This window comes from Chrysochloris asiatica, unplaced genomic scaffold (genome assembly GCF_000296735.1).
Source record: "Chrysochloris asiatica unplaced genomic scaffold, ChrAsi1.0 scaffold00082, whole genome shotgun sequence".
Lineage (NCBI taxonomy): Eukaryota > Metazoa > Chordata > Mammalia > Afrosoricida > Chrysochloridae > Chrysochloris > Chrysochloris asiatica.
The window spans coordinates 3,427,473-3,448,685 of record NW_006408600.1 but is presented as its reverse complement, the minus strand read 5'-3'; the positions used below and the strand labels follow the sequence as shown (position 1 = coordinate 3,448,685).

General features: G+C 37.7%; 1 protein-coding gene across 1 annotated transcript in view; it reads left to right on the top strand.

Moving 5' to 3' along the window:
* ITGA2 (integrin, alpha 2 (CD49B, alpha 2 subunit of VLA-2 receptor)) overlaps positions 1–21,213 on the top strand; it is a 173,208-nt gene that overhangs the window by 63,811 nt on the left and 88,184 nt on the right. Inside the window, exons 3-7 of the mRNA XM_006865761.1 lie at positions 1,696–1,805; positions 4,020–4,111; positions 7,233–7,347; positions 7,827–7,954; positions 13,058–13,206. Of these exons, the coding sequence (XP_006865823.1) occupies positions 1,696–1,805; positions 4,020–4,111; positions 7,233–7,347; positions 7,827–7,954; positions 13,058–13,206 (594 nt within the window). The remainder of the gene's footprint in view (positions 1–1,695; positions 1,806–4,019; positions 4,112–7,232; positions 7,348–7,826; positions 7,955–13,057; positions 13,207–21,213) is intronic.

Sequence of the window (21,213 nt, the reverse complement as noted above, 5' to 3'; positions counted from 1 at the left end):
TTGAATTAGAGTTAACGGAATTAAAGTAAGCATGCTCTAAATGAGTGTGAGAATAGGTTTATGTTATCACATAAATGAGGAGAGCAGCTTAATATTCAATTTACAACGGTTTCTGCAAAATAACCAGTACTTTCGCCTTCCATGATTGCTTTTGCTGTTCCTTCTAATATCAGCCACCGTATTCATTTTTCAAGACTCATCTTTGAAGCCTTTTATCACTTTAATATTATTCTCTGTATTGCTATTTTTGTACTAGTTATATAGTGTAAAATATACTAGACAGAAATATACTTTAGTCTCCTTTGTATCCACCATAGCATATATCATGTGACACATCTCAGTACTGTTTAACTGAGAATGATAAGCTATTTATACAAAAGGCTTATAAAATAGTTTCAGTTTCACAGTTAGAAAACCTAATCCTTTCTAGCTTTCACAAGACTATTGAAGCAAACACGTTTTTTTTTTTTGAAGCAATTGAGTGTTGAGTAATTGACCGGCTACCATTTGTGAAAGTCAGTCTGTTAGACAGGCTCTTTCTGACCCTTCTTCCCTGGCCAGAAATATCAAATAAGTTTCTGTAGGGAAAAATGGAGGCCTGGTGAGAGAAGATCAGTAGCAAGTGAGACTAAAGGAAGGATGTGAGCCCTGGTTTCTCTGTCCTCTACATTTTGTGATCCAGTTATATATACACTGGTATACCTAAGAGGAGAACCCTAGTTAATCCACCCTGCATTTTTTCTCAGGATCCCTTGTTACTGACCATAGACATGTTGTTGTTTGGTGCTGTCAAGTCAATTCCAACTCATAGCGACCTTGTGTACAATAGAATGAAACACTGCTCATTCCTGCATTCTCCTCCCAATCTTTCCTACATGTGAACTCATGTTGCACACAGTGTACCATTTCATTTCATTGATGGTCTTCCATACACATAAACCCACTTAAACAATTGAATTAACATATGGAATATCTTGGGCATAGAAAAGACTCAAAAAAAAAAAAAAATGTTAGTGGTTGTAACTAGCCACATGTGGTTTTTGAACAGTTGAGTGTTGCTCATGTGCTTTGAGATGTTCTCTAAGTATAAAATAAGTTTTGAAGATTTAGTACCAAAAAGAATAAAGAATGTAAACTAATTCATTAATGTCCTTGATTGGTTACATACTATTTTGGATCTATTGAGCTAAATAAGATACATTACTAAAATTATTGTCACCTGTTTCCTTTTATTTTATTGTCATTTTGTTGTTAAGTGCCTTTGGTTCCAATTCATAGTGTCCCTGTGTAGAGTTTCTGGTGGGTTTGAACCACTGATCTTGCTAAAAGCTTATCCAACAGCACGACACCGGGACTTTTTAAATTAGGCTCTTGAAAATGCAAAGTGACATATATGGCCCCCATTTCTGACTTGCATTATATGTATCTTAAACAGTACTACTTTAGAAGGAGCCCTTTCCCAAGCACAGTGTTATGGCAAAACAAGTGTATTGTAAGCACTGCTTAAGGATCTTGATTAGCTAAAAGGCAAGGAAAACAGGGCCAAATAGGTGAACAAATATGAACTGGTCACTTATAAAAAAATTGAATGTAAATATGGCATTTGCTATTTCATGGACAGTTTTATCTTTAAAAAACAACAACAAACTTTTAGTTTAAATTTTATGTCTAATGAAAATAACCTTTCTTTTGTAGGTTACTGGTTGGCTCCCCTTGGAGTGGCTTCCCTAAGAACCGAATGGGAGATGTGTACAAATGTCCTGTTGATCTACCCACTGCTACATGTGAAAAACTGAATTTGCAAAGTAAGTTCTAATCAGCAGTGTGATTTACAAATAACAAAATCTGATGTGCTATATATCCAACTGAAAAGCAACAGCAAAATGGGCAGGTTGTTTGCTTTTATGTCTTTGTTGTTGTTGTTAAGTGCTGTCGAATCGGTTCCGACCCATAGCGACCCTGTATAGGATTTCTGAGGCTGTAAATCTTAATGGGAGCAGAAAGCCTCATCTTTCTCCTGTGGAGTGGCTGGTAGTTTCAAACTGCTGATCTTAAGGTTCGCAGCCCGATTCGTAACCACATTCTATCTCAAATTTCTAACGTAGTTTGATTTAGCAAATTTCCAATGTAGTTTGATTTAGCATGTACCTGGACTCCCAGACTGTAGTCTGATCTCTAACAGTTCTTAGATGATTTTTTTTGCTCATTACTTGCAGAAATCTGTACATTCACCCCACATTTTTATTGTTTAATTATATACATGCGCTAACATTTTGTGGTTATTGTTTCTGTTAAGTGCCCTCGAGTCAGTTCTGACTCATAGCGACTCTACGTAGGGTTTCCAAGGAGTGGCTGGTGGATTCACAGTCCATTGCTTATCCTGCAGTGCCATGCCAAGCATCCAGGCACAGACATCTTCGAATGACACATTTACTTAAAAATAAATGAATTAAAATACACACATAACGTCTTTCTGTACCCCAGTGCATCATCTTTTTTGTAACTTGCTGGCCTAGAGTATAAACTCAATGGTGTTGAGGGGAGAAAATAGATTACCAAGAATTTAGTGGTGGGTAAGTAGTGAACAGGTTACAAGGAATGAAAGTAAACCTGGTAAAAGTAAAGGAAATTATCTTATTTGTTGGGAGAATGGAAGGAGAGTGAAAATGTAGTGACTATTAGTTCAGGATAGATTTAGACAATGGATTAATTTCACTGGGGCATGGGAAAACAGGTCTTAGACAAACTGCTACCTCTCTAAGTTATAAAGGAAGAAGATAAAATGGATGAGTACTGAGAATGGCCTTTAGTTAGAGATGGGGGATGTTGAGGCTCTTCTTGGAGTGTGATTCATGTTTTGTTGCAGTAGACAGGTTGTTTCCTAATAGTGATGGAACCCTGGCTGAGGTTGAAGACTTAAGGGGAAAGATAAAGTTTTGAAGTCATAATTTTGGGAAAGAAGGGAAGTAAAGAAAAAGAGAAGTAGCAAAGATGACCTGATAGAAGTGAGAGAACATGAGTAAATAATGATATTGAGGAGAATTACACTGTTCAGTAACTCAAGGAGAGCTCTGGTGGGCAATACTTAATTCAGTGGTAGAGAGGAGGTTGTCGAGATTTATTTTTTATTTTATGTGGCTAGTCTCTTAACTTCTGTTTTAAAAAGTACCCACTATTGCTTTCATCTAGATTTTGTCATATAGTATGCTTTGGTAACATTTGAATAATGTTTTTATTGATGGAGACAAAAAGTCATCATGACCTTAGAAAGAGCAGGGGCTAAAAGGGAGGAACCTAATGTTGTCTTCAGATGTGTTTTCTGTAGTCAGACCATTGCTTGTTTGTTTTCATATTCATTTGAATGTCTAAATGTTGTTCCTTCCCCAGGTACCACTCCTCCCTAATATGTAGGCTTCCAGATCATTGACAGCATCTCATTTCCATGAGATCATATACCTTATTAGAAGCTCTCGTAGAGTAGTGTTTACGAATCGGGCTGTGAACCTCAAGGTCAGCAGTTCGAAACTACCAGCCGCTCTGTGGGAGAAAGATGAGGATTTCTGCTCCCATAAAGATTTACAGCCTTGGGAATCCTGTACAGGGTCGCTATGGGTCAGAACCGACTGGACGGCACTTAACAACAACAACATATACCTTATTATTTAAGGAGCCTGGTAGTGTAGTGGTTCCAAGTTGGACTACTAACCTCGAAGTTCAGCCGTTCCAATCAAACAGCTGCTCTTCAGGAGAAAGATGAAACTTTCTGCTCCCATAAAGATTTACAGCCTTGGGAACCCTACACAGGGTCACTGTGAGTTAGAACCAATTCAGTGGCACACATCTACCACCACCACCACATACTTTATTGTACAGTGTAAACACTGGATCTCTGACACTAAATTCAATGCTTCATATTGCCGCTGGTTTGTCTTTTTTTTTTTTTTTTCCCTTTTTTTAAAACAATTTTCAGCAAACAGGTAAAGATGTAATCACTTTCAAATTTTTCTCCCCTTTTAAAGCTTCAACCAACATTCCAAACGTTACTGAGATGAAAACCAACATGAGCCTCGGCTTGACCCTCACAAGGAACATAAGGACTGGAGGGTTTCTCGTGAGTGTTTACTTTCTAATCCTCATTCCTCTCATGAAATTGCCATGGGCTGCCAAAAGTACCAATAGATCTGTTTTGGAAGAAGTGCAGCCAGAGTGCTCCTTGGGGGCCAGAATGGCCAAACTTCGTCTCTCATACTTCGGACATATTGTCAGGAGGGACCAGTCACTGGAGAAGGATATCATGTTTGGTACGGTGGAGGATCAGAGAAAAAGAGGAAGACCCCCAACAAAATGGATTGGCCAGGTGGCAGCATCAATGGACTCAAATGTGGCAACAGTAGTGAGGTTGGCCCAGGATTGGGTAGTGTTTCCTTCTGCTGTGCATGGGGTCCCTAAGAGTCGGTAGCAACTCGATGGCACCTCACAACAGCAAGTAGATCAGGTATTACTAAGAATAAAAATTATTTCATTGCATAAATTAGGGTTTCAATGGATCTTATTTATGGTTTATAATATTCCAACATCTTGATTAATAGCATTGTTTTTATTTATTCATTTGTTTCCTTGTATGTTTTTAGACTTGAGTAAATTCAGAAAGAGGATCATATTGAGATTTGAGGATTACATTATATGCTTTAAAGTTTTTAATCTTTAACTCTAGATGAAGTAAAATACAATTGCAAAAGACTTTGAGAAAAGAATTTCACAGTTGAGGGAAGAATGGAGAAAAAGACAGAAGAAAGGGGGGAAAAGAATCATACCAGAAAGAAAAGGGGGAAAAAAAATCATACCAAAAAGGTCAAAATGTGAAGAATTATGTGGAAAAGAAAATCATCACCTTTTTTTTTTTCCCTCTTAAATTCTGGGCTTAAAAAAGAAATGTGGTTCTGGCATTAACAATTGGCATTTTCTAATTTCAACGACTTAATGCTGTTTTTCATTATTTAAAAAAATAATTTTTTGAGTGATTATTTCTCAGGGTAATAAAAACAAAAAGCTCTAAAATAAACAACTTGGTTGGGGGCACGATAGGGGAGAGAAAAATAACAAATGGGGGCTCTTGTCCATGGAGCATGAACTATGAGAACAACTGCTTCCCTACTGAGCTACCAATAGTTAAACAGGCACCCCCCCCTCAAAAAAATATTTTAAAATTCTTTCACTGGCTTCTTATAACTTTCTACTCGTTATAATAATTAATCTACAGCTTTACATAATGTTAACTTCATACATATTTTGGGGGGATCTTGAATAGACTTCTCTTTCTTGCTTTTCTCGTTTAACACCTAGTGATTTTAATATGGTTTAATTTAATGTTCCCCACATTTCTCATTGATGTCACTGTGATTTCATTAGTTCTTACCATTCAAGGGTTGCTTAATGGAAGAACTGGGGTTGGGTTAATGGAGATATTAAGAATCAGAGTATGTGGAACATGCGCAAGAAGACAAATGCCAGACAGCTTTGCTGGCTCCTACTTTTAGGAAGTAGAAATAAGGGGACTCTAAAGGATCCCATGGGTGTTGCAAATGATTTATGTGCTCAGCTGCTAACTTAAAGGTTGGAGGATTGAGTTTACTCAGAGACACCTTGGAAGAAAGACCTGCCAACTTAAAAAAAACAAAAAAATTTAGCCATTAAAATTGAGAACAGTTTTACTCTGACATATGCGTTGTCAACAAATGGCATTTAAAGAAAAATGGTTGGAAGTCTTCAAAACAAAGAAATACTTTATAACAGAGTTAAAACTGGCAGTCATTGAACCTTGTCTGTGTTAATTGATCCAATATGTTGTTGTTGTTGTTGTTGTTAAGTGCCGTCGTGTCGGTTCCGACCCATAGCGACCCTGTACAAGGTTTCCGAGGGTGTAAATCTTTACGGGAGTAGAAAGCCTCATCTTTCTCCCGCGGAGCTGCTGGTAGTTTCGAACTGCTGACCTTCAGGTTCGCAGCCCGATTCGTAACCACTACGCTACCAGAGCTCCTAATATAGGTTATTTGTTTTTATTGAATTTTGAATTTTCAAATATTATTTTTCAGACTCTCCTTGAAAAATTGGAGGATCTAGGAACAGAGGGTCTAGTTCGCACTGATGAGTGTATTGTGTGAATTTGTAGCAATACTTTTTGATGTGCCCAGGTATAGCGTGAGTGAAAGATGCAGCAGAAAACCAATAGTCAACAACAGTAATGCTAATGATACTGGCTAGCGATTATATTGGCGGTGGTGTTAAGTGCCATTGAGCCGATTCCAACTCATAGCGGCGTTGTATAGGCTTTCCGAGGAATGGCTGGTGGGTTTGAGCCTTCAACCTTATGGTTAGCAGTTCAGTGCTTATCTGGCAGCATCGTACTGGGACTTCAACAATTATATGGCACTTATTATTTACCCAAAGAACTCTGGCGGCTCAGTGGTTGAGCACTTCCTAACCAAAAAATCCGTGAACTCAACTAATCTGTGGGAGAAAGCCAGGACAATCTACTTCCATAAAGATTTATAACCTTGGAAACCCTATGGGACAAGTCTACTCTTCCCTAGGTCACTATGAGTTGGAATTGACCCAATGGCAGTGGGATGGGTTGGGTTTGGGTATTATCTATCCAGCATTTGTCTGTGTTTGAACTATTTTAAATCTATAGACCCATTTAATCTTAACAACCTTAAAAGATAGGAAGTGTGTTGCTGTGGGTTAATGTGCTAGACTGCAAGGTCGGTGGTTCAGACCACTCCTTGGAAAGTCTATACAGAGCCGCTATGAGTCAGAAGTGACTCAAAGGCTCTTAACAACAACATGGTTTTACCCATTTTACAAGTGAGACACCTGAGGGCCAGCTACCTGAGACATAAACGAAAGAATCGGTGCTTGTATTCCTTAGAGGTAACTTTGGAAAAGAAGCACCCCTTTTTTTTATCTTGGTGGGTGGCCTGAAGGTTTCCCTGTGTCGTCCCCTACCCCTAATAGTCCTTCTGCTGTGCATAGCATTTCTACCACCTTCTCCTTTGAACAGGTTTTCAGTTACAATGCACACTCCCTCAAAGGCAATTTTAACTAGAGAATTTCAAGAGTTGATGATTTCTAGCATCTTATGAAAGAATAGAAAAGCTTTCTAAGTTTCACAAATGGAGAGGTAGAGAACTAGCATTCTCATTGTGTTTTTTGTTGTTCTCCTTTCTTTGAAGACATGTGGTCCCTTGTGGGCACAGCAGTGTGGAAATCAGTATTACACCGCGGGAGTTTGTTCTGAGGTCGGTCCTGATTTTCAACACTTGACCAGCTTTTCACCTGCAGTTCAGAGTAAGTAATGAATACACAGAGGGCACTATCTTACCATTAAAAGAATGGGAGAAAAGTTATCAATAAGTGTTACCTCACCCACCAATTCAGTTTTACTTGAAGTCTCATTTTATATGGCCATAAAGTTTGATTTGGAGTCCCCGGGTTGTGCAAAGGGCTAAGCATACCACCAAAAGGTTGACAATTAGATTTCACCCAGCGGTGTCTTGGTGGTTGGTGGTGGTTATGTGCTGTGGAGTCAATTCAGACTCATAGCGACTCTTTACAGGGTTTCCAAGGCTGTAAATCTTTACAGGAGCAGAAAGCCTCATCTTTCTCCGGCGGAACAGCTGGTAGTTTTGAACTGCTGACCTTTGCGATTTGCAGCCTGATTCTTAACTACTACGCTACCAGAGCATGGGGTGTCCATAAATCAGAATCAACTGCGACAACTGATTTATACTGATGGAAATTTGTTTCTTTCATCTTTTCCTCTGTAGCTTGTCCTTCCCTCATAGATGTTGTGGTTGTGTGTGACGAATCAAATAGTATTTATCCGTGGGAGGCGGTAAAGAATTTCCTAGAAAAGTTTGTACAAGGCCTGGATATAGGCCCCACAAAGACACAGGTATGGATATCAATAACACATTACACTTCTCCACAACTTTCTTTCTGAGAAAATATTATCACATACGAAGTCTTAATTTTTACAGGTGTCAAATCTCAGTATCAATTGCATTGAAGATAACCTTGAAAATTAAATGAAAGCTGTTCTGTATTTGATTCTTCTACATAGGACTCTGCCCAATGTTAGTCTTTTGAGCTGAGGCTTCTATTTCTGACACAAGTATCCAGAGTATGGGATATGATACCATGTTGTTGTTAAGTGCCATCGAGTCGGTTCCGACCCATAGCGACCCTGTACAGGGTTTCCGAGGCTGTAAATCTTTACGGGAACAGAAAGCCTCATCTTTCTCCAGCGGAACGGCTGGTAGTTTCAAACTGCTGGCCTTAAGGTTCACAGCCCGATTCGTAACCACTACGCTACCAGAGCTTCTTGCTTGATACATATAGCTTTATTTAAATAGTGATTTTCCCCCCATTAACCCATGAAGTTATCAATATATTTTTTAATTCAATATTCAGGGCTTCAAAAAGTTTGAAAAATGGAATTAAAAGATAATGAAATTTTTCTACAATTTGACACCTCCTCATCTGTATTTTTTTTTCCTTTATGACCACGTCTACTAATAATAGTCCAATTGTGTCTTGTTGGTAAAAAGTCATCCTTGAATTCTGGGAATTTTACAAATAAGTCCATAGATAGCATAACTTTATCATTTATAACTTTGTAGTAGTTGACCATATTCTGTTCTAGAAACTTCTATTTTTTTTCTTCCCAGAATAGTTTTTAATAAGTCTGTATGATTGCCTATATTTTCAGAAATCATTAATCTGCTTTTATATCATATTGAGGTAGACAACCACAATTCAGGAGCTAAAGCTCTGTGTTTCTATAGAGTGAATATCATCAATTAAAACTTTTCCATTGTGTTTTTTACCCAATTTGATTCAATCTGCCATTTTGTCTGTCACTCTAATTTTAGCAGCACATTAAACCAATATCATAAGGACCAGTTTCCATAGTTCCAGTTAATATTCCTGGGTTAATGCTGATGCTCCATCCAATATACAACACATAGTCAGTGGTCATTTTTGCACCATGTCTCGCTAAATGCTTTATAATTATGTTCCCTAAGTGCTTTCTCATAAAATGTACTATTCTACTTTCTTACACTGTAAAAATATTGTTACATGTTTGTCTATTTTTGTTGTTGTTGTTTCCATTGTTATTGCTTTTCAGTACTAAAGGACATTAACATCCACTCAAACTTTGAAGGTTTCTGATAGATAAGATTGAACCTAGCACTGGACTCTGGAGATCACTGTTAAAGGTCCCTCATGAGAGAAGTTTTCATATGTACCTGTTTCTCTCACTCTTCATGGTCTGCCCCCATAACATGACTTACCTTATTTAATAATCTTTCATATGGAATTCATGTTTCTTCTTCTGTGTCACCAGACCCCAATGTACCTTATTCCTCTCTGACTGAACTCAGTGTCTTTTCTTACAACTTAATTTGATCTCTCTGTAAGTCTCAATAAACCACATTTCTTTACTCATTTATTCTGCCTTCCTCTTTGTCACACAAACATTGTGTCATAGGAGTGACTACTTTCTCTCTGTCATAGTAGACTTTGATATTCTCAGTTACTTTGGGCCTTTTTTTCTCTCTTAAGTCATACTATTCTATCCCAAAGAGAGTAGCCAAGGAATATAACATTTTTCAGTGCCTAGCCAACAATCAGCGCTGGTGTGGTGCTGTGGGTTAATGTGTCAGACTGCAAAGTCATTTAAACTGCAAGGTTGGTGGTTTAAGCTCTCCAGCTGCTCCTTGTAAACCCTATACAGGGTCACTATGGGTCGGACCAACTCAATGGCACTTAACAACAATAACAGCCAACAATCAAGACAGTGGATCAAGTACACGTGCATTGAGGAGCTCCATCAGCAACAACACAAAATACTGGGCCAGGGGATGGTGCTACAACTCTGAACCACATATAAAGGAATACTTAGAAGATTGGAAGACTTACAGCTAAGGGAATTTGCAGCAGAATCAAGAAATACATTGCTTTCTAATTCAAGATGCTCAGCTATTCCCGGAGCTGCCATCTTGGGTGAGATCAAGCAGGGGAAGGATCAGAATAGCCACGAATGTCTGGCAGAACTGCAGAGATACAGGTGTGGACATTCATTTTTTGGTATCTGTTCATTGGTCTCTTGCTGTCTGCGCACCTCCTTTCTGGTGACTAGAGGGAATGCCTGAGCAAATGGATAGCCCACCCTCACCCCTGAAAGGTTCTACTACCCATACACAAAGATCTCCTCGAAATTTAAAGTGACAGTTTCCACTTAAAACCAAATGACCACCACTTGTCTGCTATTTTGTCGTACTGTGGTGGCTTGTGAGTTGCTGTGATTCTGAAAGCTATGCCATCGGTATTTTAAATAACAAGAAGGGTCACTCATGGTGGACAGGTCTCAGATGAGCTTCCAGACAAAGACAGAGTAGGAAGAAAGAGTGACAAACTACTTCTGAATCTTTAATCACTGAAAACCTTAGGAATAGCAGAAAAACACTGTCAGATATAGTGCCAGAAAATGAGCCTCTCAGGTTGGAAGGCACTCAAAATGTGACTAGGGAAGAGCTGCCTCCTCAAAGTAGAGTTGACCGTGATAATGCGAATGGAGTAAAGCTTGTGGAAGAAAAGCCTGCAGTGCCATCATTTGCTAATGGGGCACAACTCAAAATGAAGAGAAACACCTGTAAACATCCATTGAAAATCAGAACATGGAATGTACGAAGTACGAATCTGGGAAAATTGGAAGTTGTCAAAAATGAACTGGAACGCATAAACATCGATATCTTATGCATTAGTGAGCTGAAATGGACTGGTATTAGCCATTTTGAATCTGACAACAACATGGTTTACTATGCCGGGAATGACAAATTGAAAAGGAATGGTGTTGCATTCATTGTCAAAAAGAACATATCCAGATCAGTCATGAGGTATGATGCTGTCTGTGATAGGATAATATCCATGGGCCTACAGGGAAGCCTAGCTAATACCACTATTATTCAAATTTACACACCAAACACTAAAGCCAGTGAGGATGAAATAGAAGAATTCTACCAACTTCTTCAATCTGAAATTGATCAAACATACAATCAAGCTGTATTGACCATTACTGGTGACTGGAATGCAAAAGTTGGGAACAAAGAGGAAGGACCAATAGTTGGAAAATATGGCCTTGGTGAAAGAAATGATGCTGGAGAACGCATGATAGAATTCTTCAAAATCAATGATTTGTTCATTTCAAATACCTTCTTTAGCCAGCATAACAGACAACTATACACATGATCCTCAACAGATGGAAAACATAGAAATAAAACTGACTATATCTGCAGAAAGAGAAGATGGAAAAGCCCTATATGGTCAGTGAAAACAAGGCCAGGAACAGACCTTGGAACATACCATCAATTACTCATATGCAAATTCAAACTGAAACAGAAGAAAATGAAAACAAGTCCACGAGAGCCAAAATATGACCTTGAATATATCCCACCTAAATTTAGAGATCATCTGAAGAACAGATTTGATACATAAAACATCAGCAATGATATTCCTTGCTTGCTGAAAGCAAAGAGGACTTAAAATACTTACTGATGAAGATCAAAGAACACAGCCTATGGTATGGGTTTTACCTCAGTGTAGAGAAAACAAAAATCCTCACCACTGGACCAATAAGTAACACCAGGTTAAATAGAAAAAAGATTGAAGTTGTCAAAGACTTCATTTTGCTCGGATCAATCATCAGCACTCATGGAAGCAGCTGTCAAGAAACCAAATGATATACTGCATTGGACAAATCTGCTGAACAAGATGTCTAAACTGTTGAGCAAAGATGTCAGTTTGAGGACTAAGGTGCACCTGACGCATGCCATGGTATTTTCAATAACCTCATATGCATGTGGAAGTTAGTGAATAAAGAAAAGTGTTTAAGAATTGATACATTTGAATTATAGTGTTGGAGGAGAATATTGAAAGTACCATGGACTGCCAAAAGAACAAATAAATCTGTGTTGGAAGTACAGCCACAGTGCTCCTTGGAAGCCAGGATGGCCAGACTTCATCTCTCATACTTGTGACATATTGTCAGGAGGGACTAGTCACTGGAGAAGGATATCATATTTGGTAAAGTGGAGGGTTGGAGAAAAAGAGGAAGACCCTCAACATGACAGATTGGCAGTGGTGGAAGCAATGGGCTCAGGCATAGCAACAATTGTGAGGTTGGCCCAGCATTGGTCACTGTTGCATTCTGTTGTATATGGGATCAATATGAGTTGGTATCAACTTGATGGCACCTAACAAAAATAACATTCTGGAAACACTATTGCCTAGGCTGAGAGTGTGCTATCAGTGCCTGAAATGCTGGCAGTAACAGAAGGCATAATCGTGTAAAGGCATGATTGTGCTGTTTGAAATGAAGTTCTCTTTTCCTTGGCAATTTAACGCTTCCCCTCTTGATCTAAAAAGATTAGAAAAAGTCTTCAGAAACCTTGTTGAGAAGTCATTCTGTCTCTCACATAAGACTTTCCCTGAGGCATATTTTCTGAAGGTCAGGACCCTCTATCTTCATGTAGCACAACAAATAGACCTAAGTTTATTGCATTATTATTGGTACATTGATTTTTCTTGTATTCAACTCTGTTTCTTTGTTCTTTGTTGATTATGTAATTATCCTTATTATTTATGTTTGCTTATATCATTTCAACCCTCCTGTTATGAACCTTGTTCTAGTGTTCATTTATATTTAACATACTATCTGATAGTTCTTAAAAGTCTACAATTAAAATATTTAGAACCAAAGTGTAAGCTATAAGCACATCATCTTTCATGGCAATAAGGGCTATTTTATATGGATGGCCTCTAATAAAGAAGAAATCATTCCACTGAAAGAAAAATAACTATTCTTAAGAAAAAAATTGAAAGTGATTCTCTTAAGCTATCAGTTCAATGTACTTTTGATTTTGATTATATTGGTTGAATAGGAATTATTTATAACTCAATGACATTCCAGTAATCAATTTCTGCTGTTTTGAAGGTGGGATTAATTCAATATGGCAATGATCCAAGAGTTGTGTTTAATCTGAATACTTATAAAACCAAAGCTGAATTGACAGAAGCAGCATCCCGCACATACCAACGTGGTGGGGACCTAACAAATACATTTAAAGCAATTCAATATGCAAGGTAAGTTGTGATGCTAATAGACCAAAATTTTAGTAAGATAAAAGTGCTTATGTGTAAATAAAAGGAGAAAAAAAGCAAAGAAAACTAATATGCCCAATACACTTAAACAGAACAAATAAATAAGGAAAGTCTGAGCACTATATGACGCAAATGTTTTAAGAAGGCAACTTTGAAATTTAATTAAAATGTTTTGATTTGTAGGATTCTTTAAGATGGTTGTTATTATTGTTAGGTACCACCAAGTGTGTTCCAACCCATAGTGACTTTCTTCACAACAGAACAAAACGCTGTCCAGTCTTGCACCATTTTAACCATTGTTAATGTTGGGCCCATTGATGCTGCCCCTGTGACAATCCATCTTGTTGGTGGTCTTTCGCTTTTTTGTTGACCCTCCACTTTACTAGGTGGTGGTAGTGGTGTGCTATGGAATCAGTTTCGACTCATAGTGACCCTGCATAGGGTTTCCAAGGCTGTAAATCTTTATGGGAACAGAATACCTCACTTTTCTCCCACAGAACGGTTGGCAGTTCTGAACTGCTTACTCTGAGTTAGCAGCCTGACTGTAACCACTACGCTACCAGAGTCCTGATGTGGTACTGATGATTAATGCAGTGGACTGTAAAGTAGGTTTGAACTGCCAGGTCGGTGGTTCAAGCTCACCAGTCATTTCTCAGAAACCTTATACAGAGTGGCTATTAGTTGAAACCGACTCAACAGCACTTAACCATAACAACTTTACTAAACATGATGTCCTCCAAGGACTGCTCCTCTTGACAATACATGCAAAGAATGGAGACAAAATGAGCATTATATATCTTAAATGCTTTAAGAAGGCAACTTGGAAATGTAATTTAAAACCTTTGATTTCTAGGATTCCTTAAGGTATTACATGATTTTTCTAAGATTTTACACGAAGTAAATGAAGTGAAAAGAGTTTAGGTTAATACACTGGGAGGACAATCTATAATTATTACCTGTTAACCTATCATGCTTACAACTTGAGCTAGACAAGCATTTCATGCAAATTAACTAGGAGTCATGGTGTGGAGCTGCAGGATAATGAGCTGGACTACAAGATCAATTTGAGTCTCTAGGTTGACAGTTCAAACTCAGCAGCTGCTCCTCGGAAACCTTATACACTGTCATTGTGAGTCGGAACCGATTCCCGGGCACTTCACAACAACAACACAGTACCAGAACACTAATCACATATGAGTCTGAATTTAATTTAATGGGTTATTATACTTATTACAATCTTCATGGAGTGTGACATTTACAACTATACAAGGGGATTCGTATAGTTCATGGGAAAATGGGATGAAAAGATAATGGAATTTTCCCACAAACATTGAAAGTCCACTTGTATAACCCTCCTATAATTCTTTGCCCAGATTTTGTTTCCTGAACTCCATCAACTTTCATCTTCATTCTGTTTTAATCAGTTATCTTTTAAAAAATGTCAATCATTCTCCTATTATTAAAAAATAAATGAGAACACTAAGCTTACCTTTTCTTAAATGCAATCTTGCATTTTTCATGTTATCATGCATTCCTTCTTTCCACTGCCTTCCACTTCCTTGAAACATTTAGCAATGCCACTTAGAGTGTTCTGTTAATAATAAACGTGGCCCTCTTAATCACTCAACCCCATGGTTCTGTCTTAAGACTTATCCACTTTAGCTGCTCTGAACATTTGATGAGATGCACACATACTGCCATTCCATCCCTAGTTACCATGATACGGCCAACTGCTGGTAACTCATTGTCAACAATTTTTGCCTCTTCACTGAGTCCCCTTCCTATGCTTTTTCACTAAACAGAGCATTTCTCAAACCTCTCCCTCAGTCCTCTCTTCTTGGTAGCCTTTCTCTCTTGGGGATTATATCAATTCTGATTGTATCACCTATTGTAGGTTTGTCAACCTGAATGTTTTCTGCAAACCCACACAGGCATATCTTGGTTTGGAGTTTTGGCTCACTTAATCAAATTTAATATATTCAAAACTGGCTCTTATTTCTTTTCCTACCACTCCTTATAAGTTTGCCATTTTGAGTCATGAAACTCCTTGCTACCTCAGTCATTCTGACTAAATAATGGGTGCTTTTATTTATACTTTGGCTTCATGCTAGATCATATATCTGGTCAGTCACCACATCCTGTCCTTTCTATTTCTGTAAATCCTCTTATATCTGCCCCTTCTTTTTCCTGAGAGTATATTTTAGTCATCTCTTCTGCTACTAACTGGTGATTCTCCTTCCCATGTCTCAATAGCAGACTTCTCAAGAGAGAGGATAAGATGATTTGGTTAATCCACATTGTCCCCGTTTCAAGTCAGGTCATCTCATAGCTGCTGGCTAGTTGATATATTCAGTGCCACTTGATGAAGAGTCCTTCCTGGCCCAGTAAACTGGACGGAGGGGAAGAGTAAGTTGGGATAGAAAACATCTTCCCAGGAGTTCGAATCTGCTTTTCTCAGCAGACAATATGAACATTGCATTTTCTCTGGAAAGAGCCTGGGAACTTGGCAAGCTTTCTTTTCTAGGATAAAGTCCATACTTAACTAGGATTTTTTTTTCAGTTTAATCATATTTTAGGGGAGCTCAGGTAGTGTGATGTTGAAACACTAGACAACTAACCAAAAGTCAACAGTTCGAACCTACCAGCTGCGCCATGTGAGAAGAGACCTGAAAATCTGCTCTATAAAGATTACAACCTAAAAAAACCCTCAGGGGCAGTTCTACTCTGTAATGTAGCGTCATTATAAGTCAGAACTGACTTGAGGCATGAAACAACAGTCAACTTTTCAAAACTTTGCATTTTCTTTCCTATGTCATTATCTTCTTCTTACCACCATCCCCTAAACTAAGGGATTTATTCCTTCCATTATAGGGAACCACTCAACTTCTTGCTCATAACTTTCAGAATCTAATTTCCTCTATTTCCTTGATCTGTTTATGTATAGTATCTAATAAAATTCTAATCTGACACTCTCAGTAAATATTGTCACATTTCCATTCCCTTGGTTTTCCTGAGTGCCTACCATTTGCAATTTATTGTTCCAAGCACTGTGAGTAGTCAAAACTAAATAAGCCACAATTTCTCCCCTGAAAACCTTCTATCATATGAGAGATCAAAGGTATGTCATAAAGAATGTACTGTGCTCAAAAATAGTTGATGTGAGCACTGTAATTCACAATTGCCTGACTGACAAGTAGGGATGATTTTTTTGCATTTCTATGTTCTACAATATAGAAAGCAGGAAAAGCTTTAGGAAATAAAATGCCATTCTCAGTTTTAGACATATTGAATTTGAAGTGCTTCTTATATATTCAAGTAGAAATATTGAGCAAGTACACAAATTTGAAGATGGGAAGATTAAATGGAAAACAGATACAGACTTTAGAGTATCAACGTACATGTAGTAGTCATTTTTTTGTGAAATTACCCTGAAAGAATTTTTAGGAGGAGAATGCAATATTGTTGGTAAGTGCCATCAAGAAAGTTATGTGTCATAGCATTTCTGAGGAGTGATGGTGAGTTTGAACTATAGATGTTGCATTTAGCAATCCAGTGCTTATCCTACAGTGCCACACCAGGACTCCAACAGACAGGAAAAATAAGAGTTGCTGGGCAATTGGCTATCTAGAAACTATCTGAATCTCTACCTTACTCCTCATACCAAAATAAATCCCTGCTGGGTCAAAGGTTTAAATCAGAGAAACTATTAAGGGATTAAGATAAAATAAAACATGGGTGATTAAAAAAAAAAAGTCATAAGATGAGACATCCTTTTAAAATATCCATTAAATATAAAAGACAAAAAATAGGTTGATAAATTTGATTATGCCAAAATATAAACTTTCTGTACAATAGTTTTTGTTCTTGCTGTTAAGTGCCATCGAGTTGATTCTGACCCATAGTGAACCTGTATAGGGCATCCAAGGAGCAGCTGGTGAGCTTGAACCACCGACCTTGCAGTTCAAACGACTTTGCAGTCTGATGCATTAGCCCACAGTGCTGCACCAGGTCTCCCTGTACAGTAGTAATACCATGAAAAAGACAAATTATGACTAATGAATGGAGGAGTTTATTTGGAATATGCATAACAAACTGTAATTTCTTTATCAATAAAGGGATCTTACTAATCATTAAGAAAATGATGAACAAAAAAGAAAAAGATACAGGAAAAACCAATAGTTCATAGACTGCAAATATATGATAAAAATAGTAAAATTCTCATCGTGTCTTCAAAATGCATATTAAAATAGCAATTCTATATTATCTCTCACTTGTAATACCAAAAGTTAAAAAGTTGAGATCTCAATGTTAGGGAAAGGAGAAGGAAAAATATGCATTCTTATTAACTGGCATGGAAAGATCTCCATTAAAATGAAAAAAATAACTGTGTAGGCTAGGCCCCATTTCTATACAGTGTCAAGGGGCAGAATATGCCTATATATGCCTTAAATAGAGCTAAGACAGAAACATAAGAGACTGATAATGGTGTCAGCTTTGCAGGCATGGGTTGGTATCAATTTTTTTATTTTGTAACTTTCCAAACTCTGAATTTTTCTAACCATGTATATCTATTACTTTTCTTTTAATTAATAAACCAAAGAACCAAATCCACTGCTATCAAGTTGATTCTGACTCATAGCATCCTTATGTAAGATTTCTGAGACTGTAAATCTTTATAGTATCAGGCATGATACTAATACAGCTCCCATGGAGCTGCTGGTAGATTTGAACCACCAACCTTGTGGTTAGCAGTCCAGTGCTTATCCTACAGCATCGTCAGTTCTCCTTAAGTAGTAGACTTGATTTTTAGAATTGTTTTGCTTTTACAGAAAAATATATAGCTATATAGTAAGAGAGTTTCCATATCATTCCTACATAAAGTTCCTCTTATTATTAAGATCTTGGATTCGTTTGGAAGATTTGTTACAACTGATGAACCAGTATTGATGTATTACTATTAACTGAAGTCCACTACTCATCTGTCACCACCAATCATCTGACCATTCATCATACTGTGGTCATTTACATGTTGTTGTGATGCTGGAATCTATGTCAATAGTAAAATGTTTGCAACAGTACATGGAGAGGGAACGACCAGAAATTCAAGCCCTATCTAGAAGAGGATGTGGAATAGGCATATCATTATTGTTGTAAGATACATTGTGGCTGAAAACAGAGACTACCAGAACAATGTTTACCTGTGTTTTATTCACTATACAAAGACATTTGCTTGTGTGGCTCATTACAAAGTAAGGATAAATTGGGAAGCGTTCTGTTGTAGTGCTATAGGATAAGTGCAGAATCAAAAGGTCGGTTTGAACTGCAAAGTCAGTGGCTCACACTCACCAGTGGCTTCTTGGAAACTCTGGGTCATTAAGAGTCTAAACTGACTCGATGGTACTTAAGAACAACAACAATTGTTCTCAAATAGAACCGATACATAGTTGAAGAGAGTTGTTTTAACAGAACTAGGGGATACAAAATGGCTTAAAATCATGAAAGATGTTGTAACCTTTCACCATATGTACCCAATCTTTGGAGTCCTGGTGTGGCGCTGTGGGCTAATGCATCAGACTGCAAAGTCGTTTGAACTGCAAGGTCGGTGGTTCAAGCTCACTAGCTGCTTCTTGGAAACCCTATGCAGGGTCGCTCTGGGTTGGAATCAGCTCAACAACACTTACCACCAACAACAACCCAACCTTTAATGTTTAGATAATTCTTAGAATAATCCTAAAGTTGTGCTTTATGAAGAAAAATGGAGCACTAGGTTTGGAGGAGTCCTGGTGTGGCACTGTGGGTTAATGTGTCAGACTTCAAGGCCATTTGAATTCAAGGTCAGTGGTTCAAGCTCACCAGCTGCTCCTTGGAAACCCTTTACAGGGTCTCTATGGGTCGGAACCGACTCGATGGCACTTAACAACAACAACAACAACAGGTTTGGAGGAGGATTCAATATCAACCTACAATATGCGGATAACACAACCTTGCTAGCTGAAAATAAAGATGACCTAAAGCACTTACTGGAGTCCTGGTGTGGCGCTGCAGGATAATGCACTGGATCACAAGGTCAGTTTGAACCACAAGGTCAGTGGTTCAAACCCACCAGCTTCTCCTGGGTCACTATGAGTTGGCACTGACTCTATGACACTTAACAACAATAACAATAAAGTATTTACTAGTGAATATCAAAGAATGCAGCATTCTGTATGAATTATGCCTCAACATAAAGAAAACAAAAGGCCTGATGACATCATGACACATGGAAAAAAATATTAAAGTTGTTGAACTTTTCATTTTACTTGGACCGAAACCCATGAAAGCAGCAGTCAAAATTTAATTATATATTGCATTGGGCAAATCTGTTGCAAAAGATCTCTTTAAAGTATTTAAAAGCAAAAATGCCACTTTAAGGACTAAGGTACTCGTGACCCAAGCCTAGGTATTTCTTACTGCCGCTTATGCATGTGCAACCTGGACAATGAATAAGGAAGACTGAAGAAGAATTGATGCATTTATATTATGGTTTTTGGTGAAGAATGATGAATTTACCATGGATCTTGGAAGCAGTACAGCCAAAATGCTCCTTAGAAGCAAGGATGGTGACACATCATCTCACAGATGTTGGACATAACGTCAGGAAGGACCAGTCCCTGGTAAAGTGGAGAGTCAATGAAATAGAGAAAGACCAGCAAGGAAGTGACTTTATGCAGTGCTGCAACAATGAGCTTAAATAGAGCCTCAGTTGTGAGGATGGAGCAGGACTAGGCAGTGTTTGGTTCTGTTGTACATACGTTTGTTGTAAGTAGGAAATGACTTGATGGCACCTAACAAAGATTACATTAGAATCCACTGCTTGTGTTGTACAGTTCAATGGGTTTTGACCAATGCATAATGTCATGTTTCACCATTACAATAGCATACAGAACAGTTTCACCATGTTAACAATCCTCTGTGCTCCACATCTTCATCTATTCCCTGCTACTCACAAACTCCTGACAACCTCTGATCTTTTTACAGTCTATGGATTTGCTTTTTCCAGAATGTCATACAGTTGGAATCATAAAGTACATGTAGCCTTTTCTAGTGGACTTTTTTTCCCACTTACCAGTAAGCACTTATATTTTCTACATATCTTTTCATAACTTGATAGTTCTTTCTTTTTTATAGCTGAGTAATATTCCATTGTATGGATGCACCAAAGTTTGTTTATCTAGTCACACATTAAAGAACATCTTGGCTGCTTCCAAGTTTGGGAAATTATGAGTAAATCTACTTTAAATATCTGTATGTGGTACTGTAGGATAAGCACTGGACTGTAAACCACAAGAACAGTGGTTCAAACTCACCAGCTACTCCTTGGAAACCCTGTACAGGGTTACTATGAGTTGGAATTGACTCAATGACACTTAACAACAACAAAGACAAATGTTTCTATACAGGATTTTTGGGAACAAAAGTTTTCAACTCATGCAAGTAAATATTGAAGAGTGTGATTGCTGGATCAAATGTAAAGACTATACTTCGTGTTGTAAGAAATGACCAAACTATTTTCCAAGTAGTTAGGTGCAGTTTTCTGTTTTATACCTTTTCAAAGTCTTTGAATTTTTTTTACTATGTTTATTCCTTTAAGATAAACAAATAAGTATTAAAACATAAATGTAGGCCCAATGAGTATAATTTATGACAGAAATATCTTTGCTTTCTTGATTACTTTTATTAATTAAATTATCTTATCAGGAGCTGATTCTAAGAATTCCTTGTATAAGTATACACACACACTATGGAACCCATAGAAATTCATTTTAATGCTAAGTAAGTTTTATAGTTTTATGTATTTTTCAATAAGTTATAATTAAAGCATACTTAGGTATGTAGATCATGACAAATTATGGATAACATTGAGAATGAGTATTCTAGAACACTAAATTATGCTCATGAGGAATATGTACATAGAATAAGAGGCAGTTGATAGACCAGAACATGGGGATA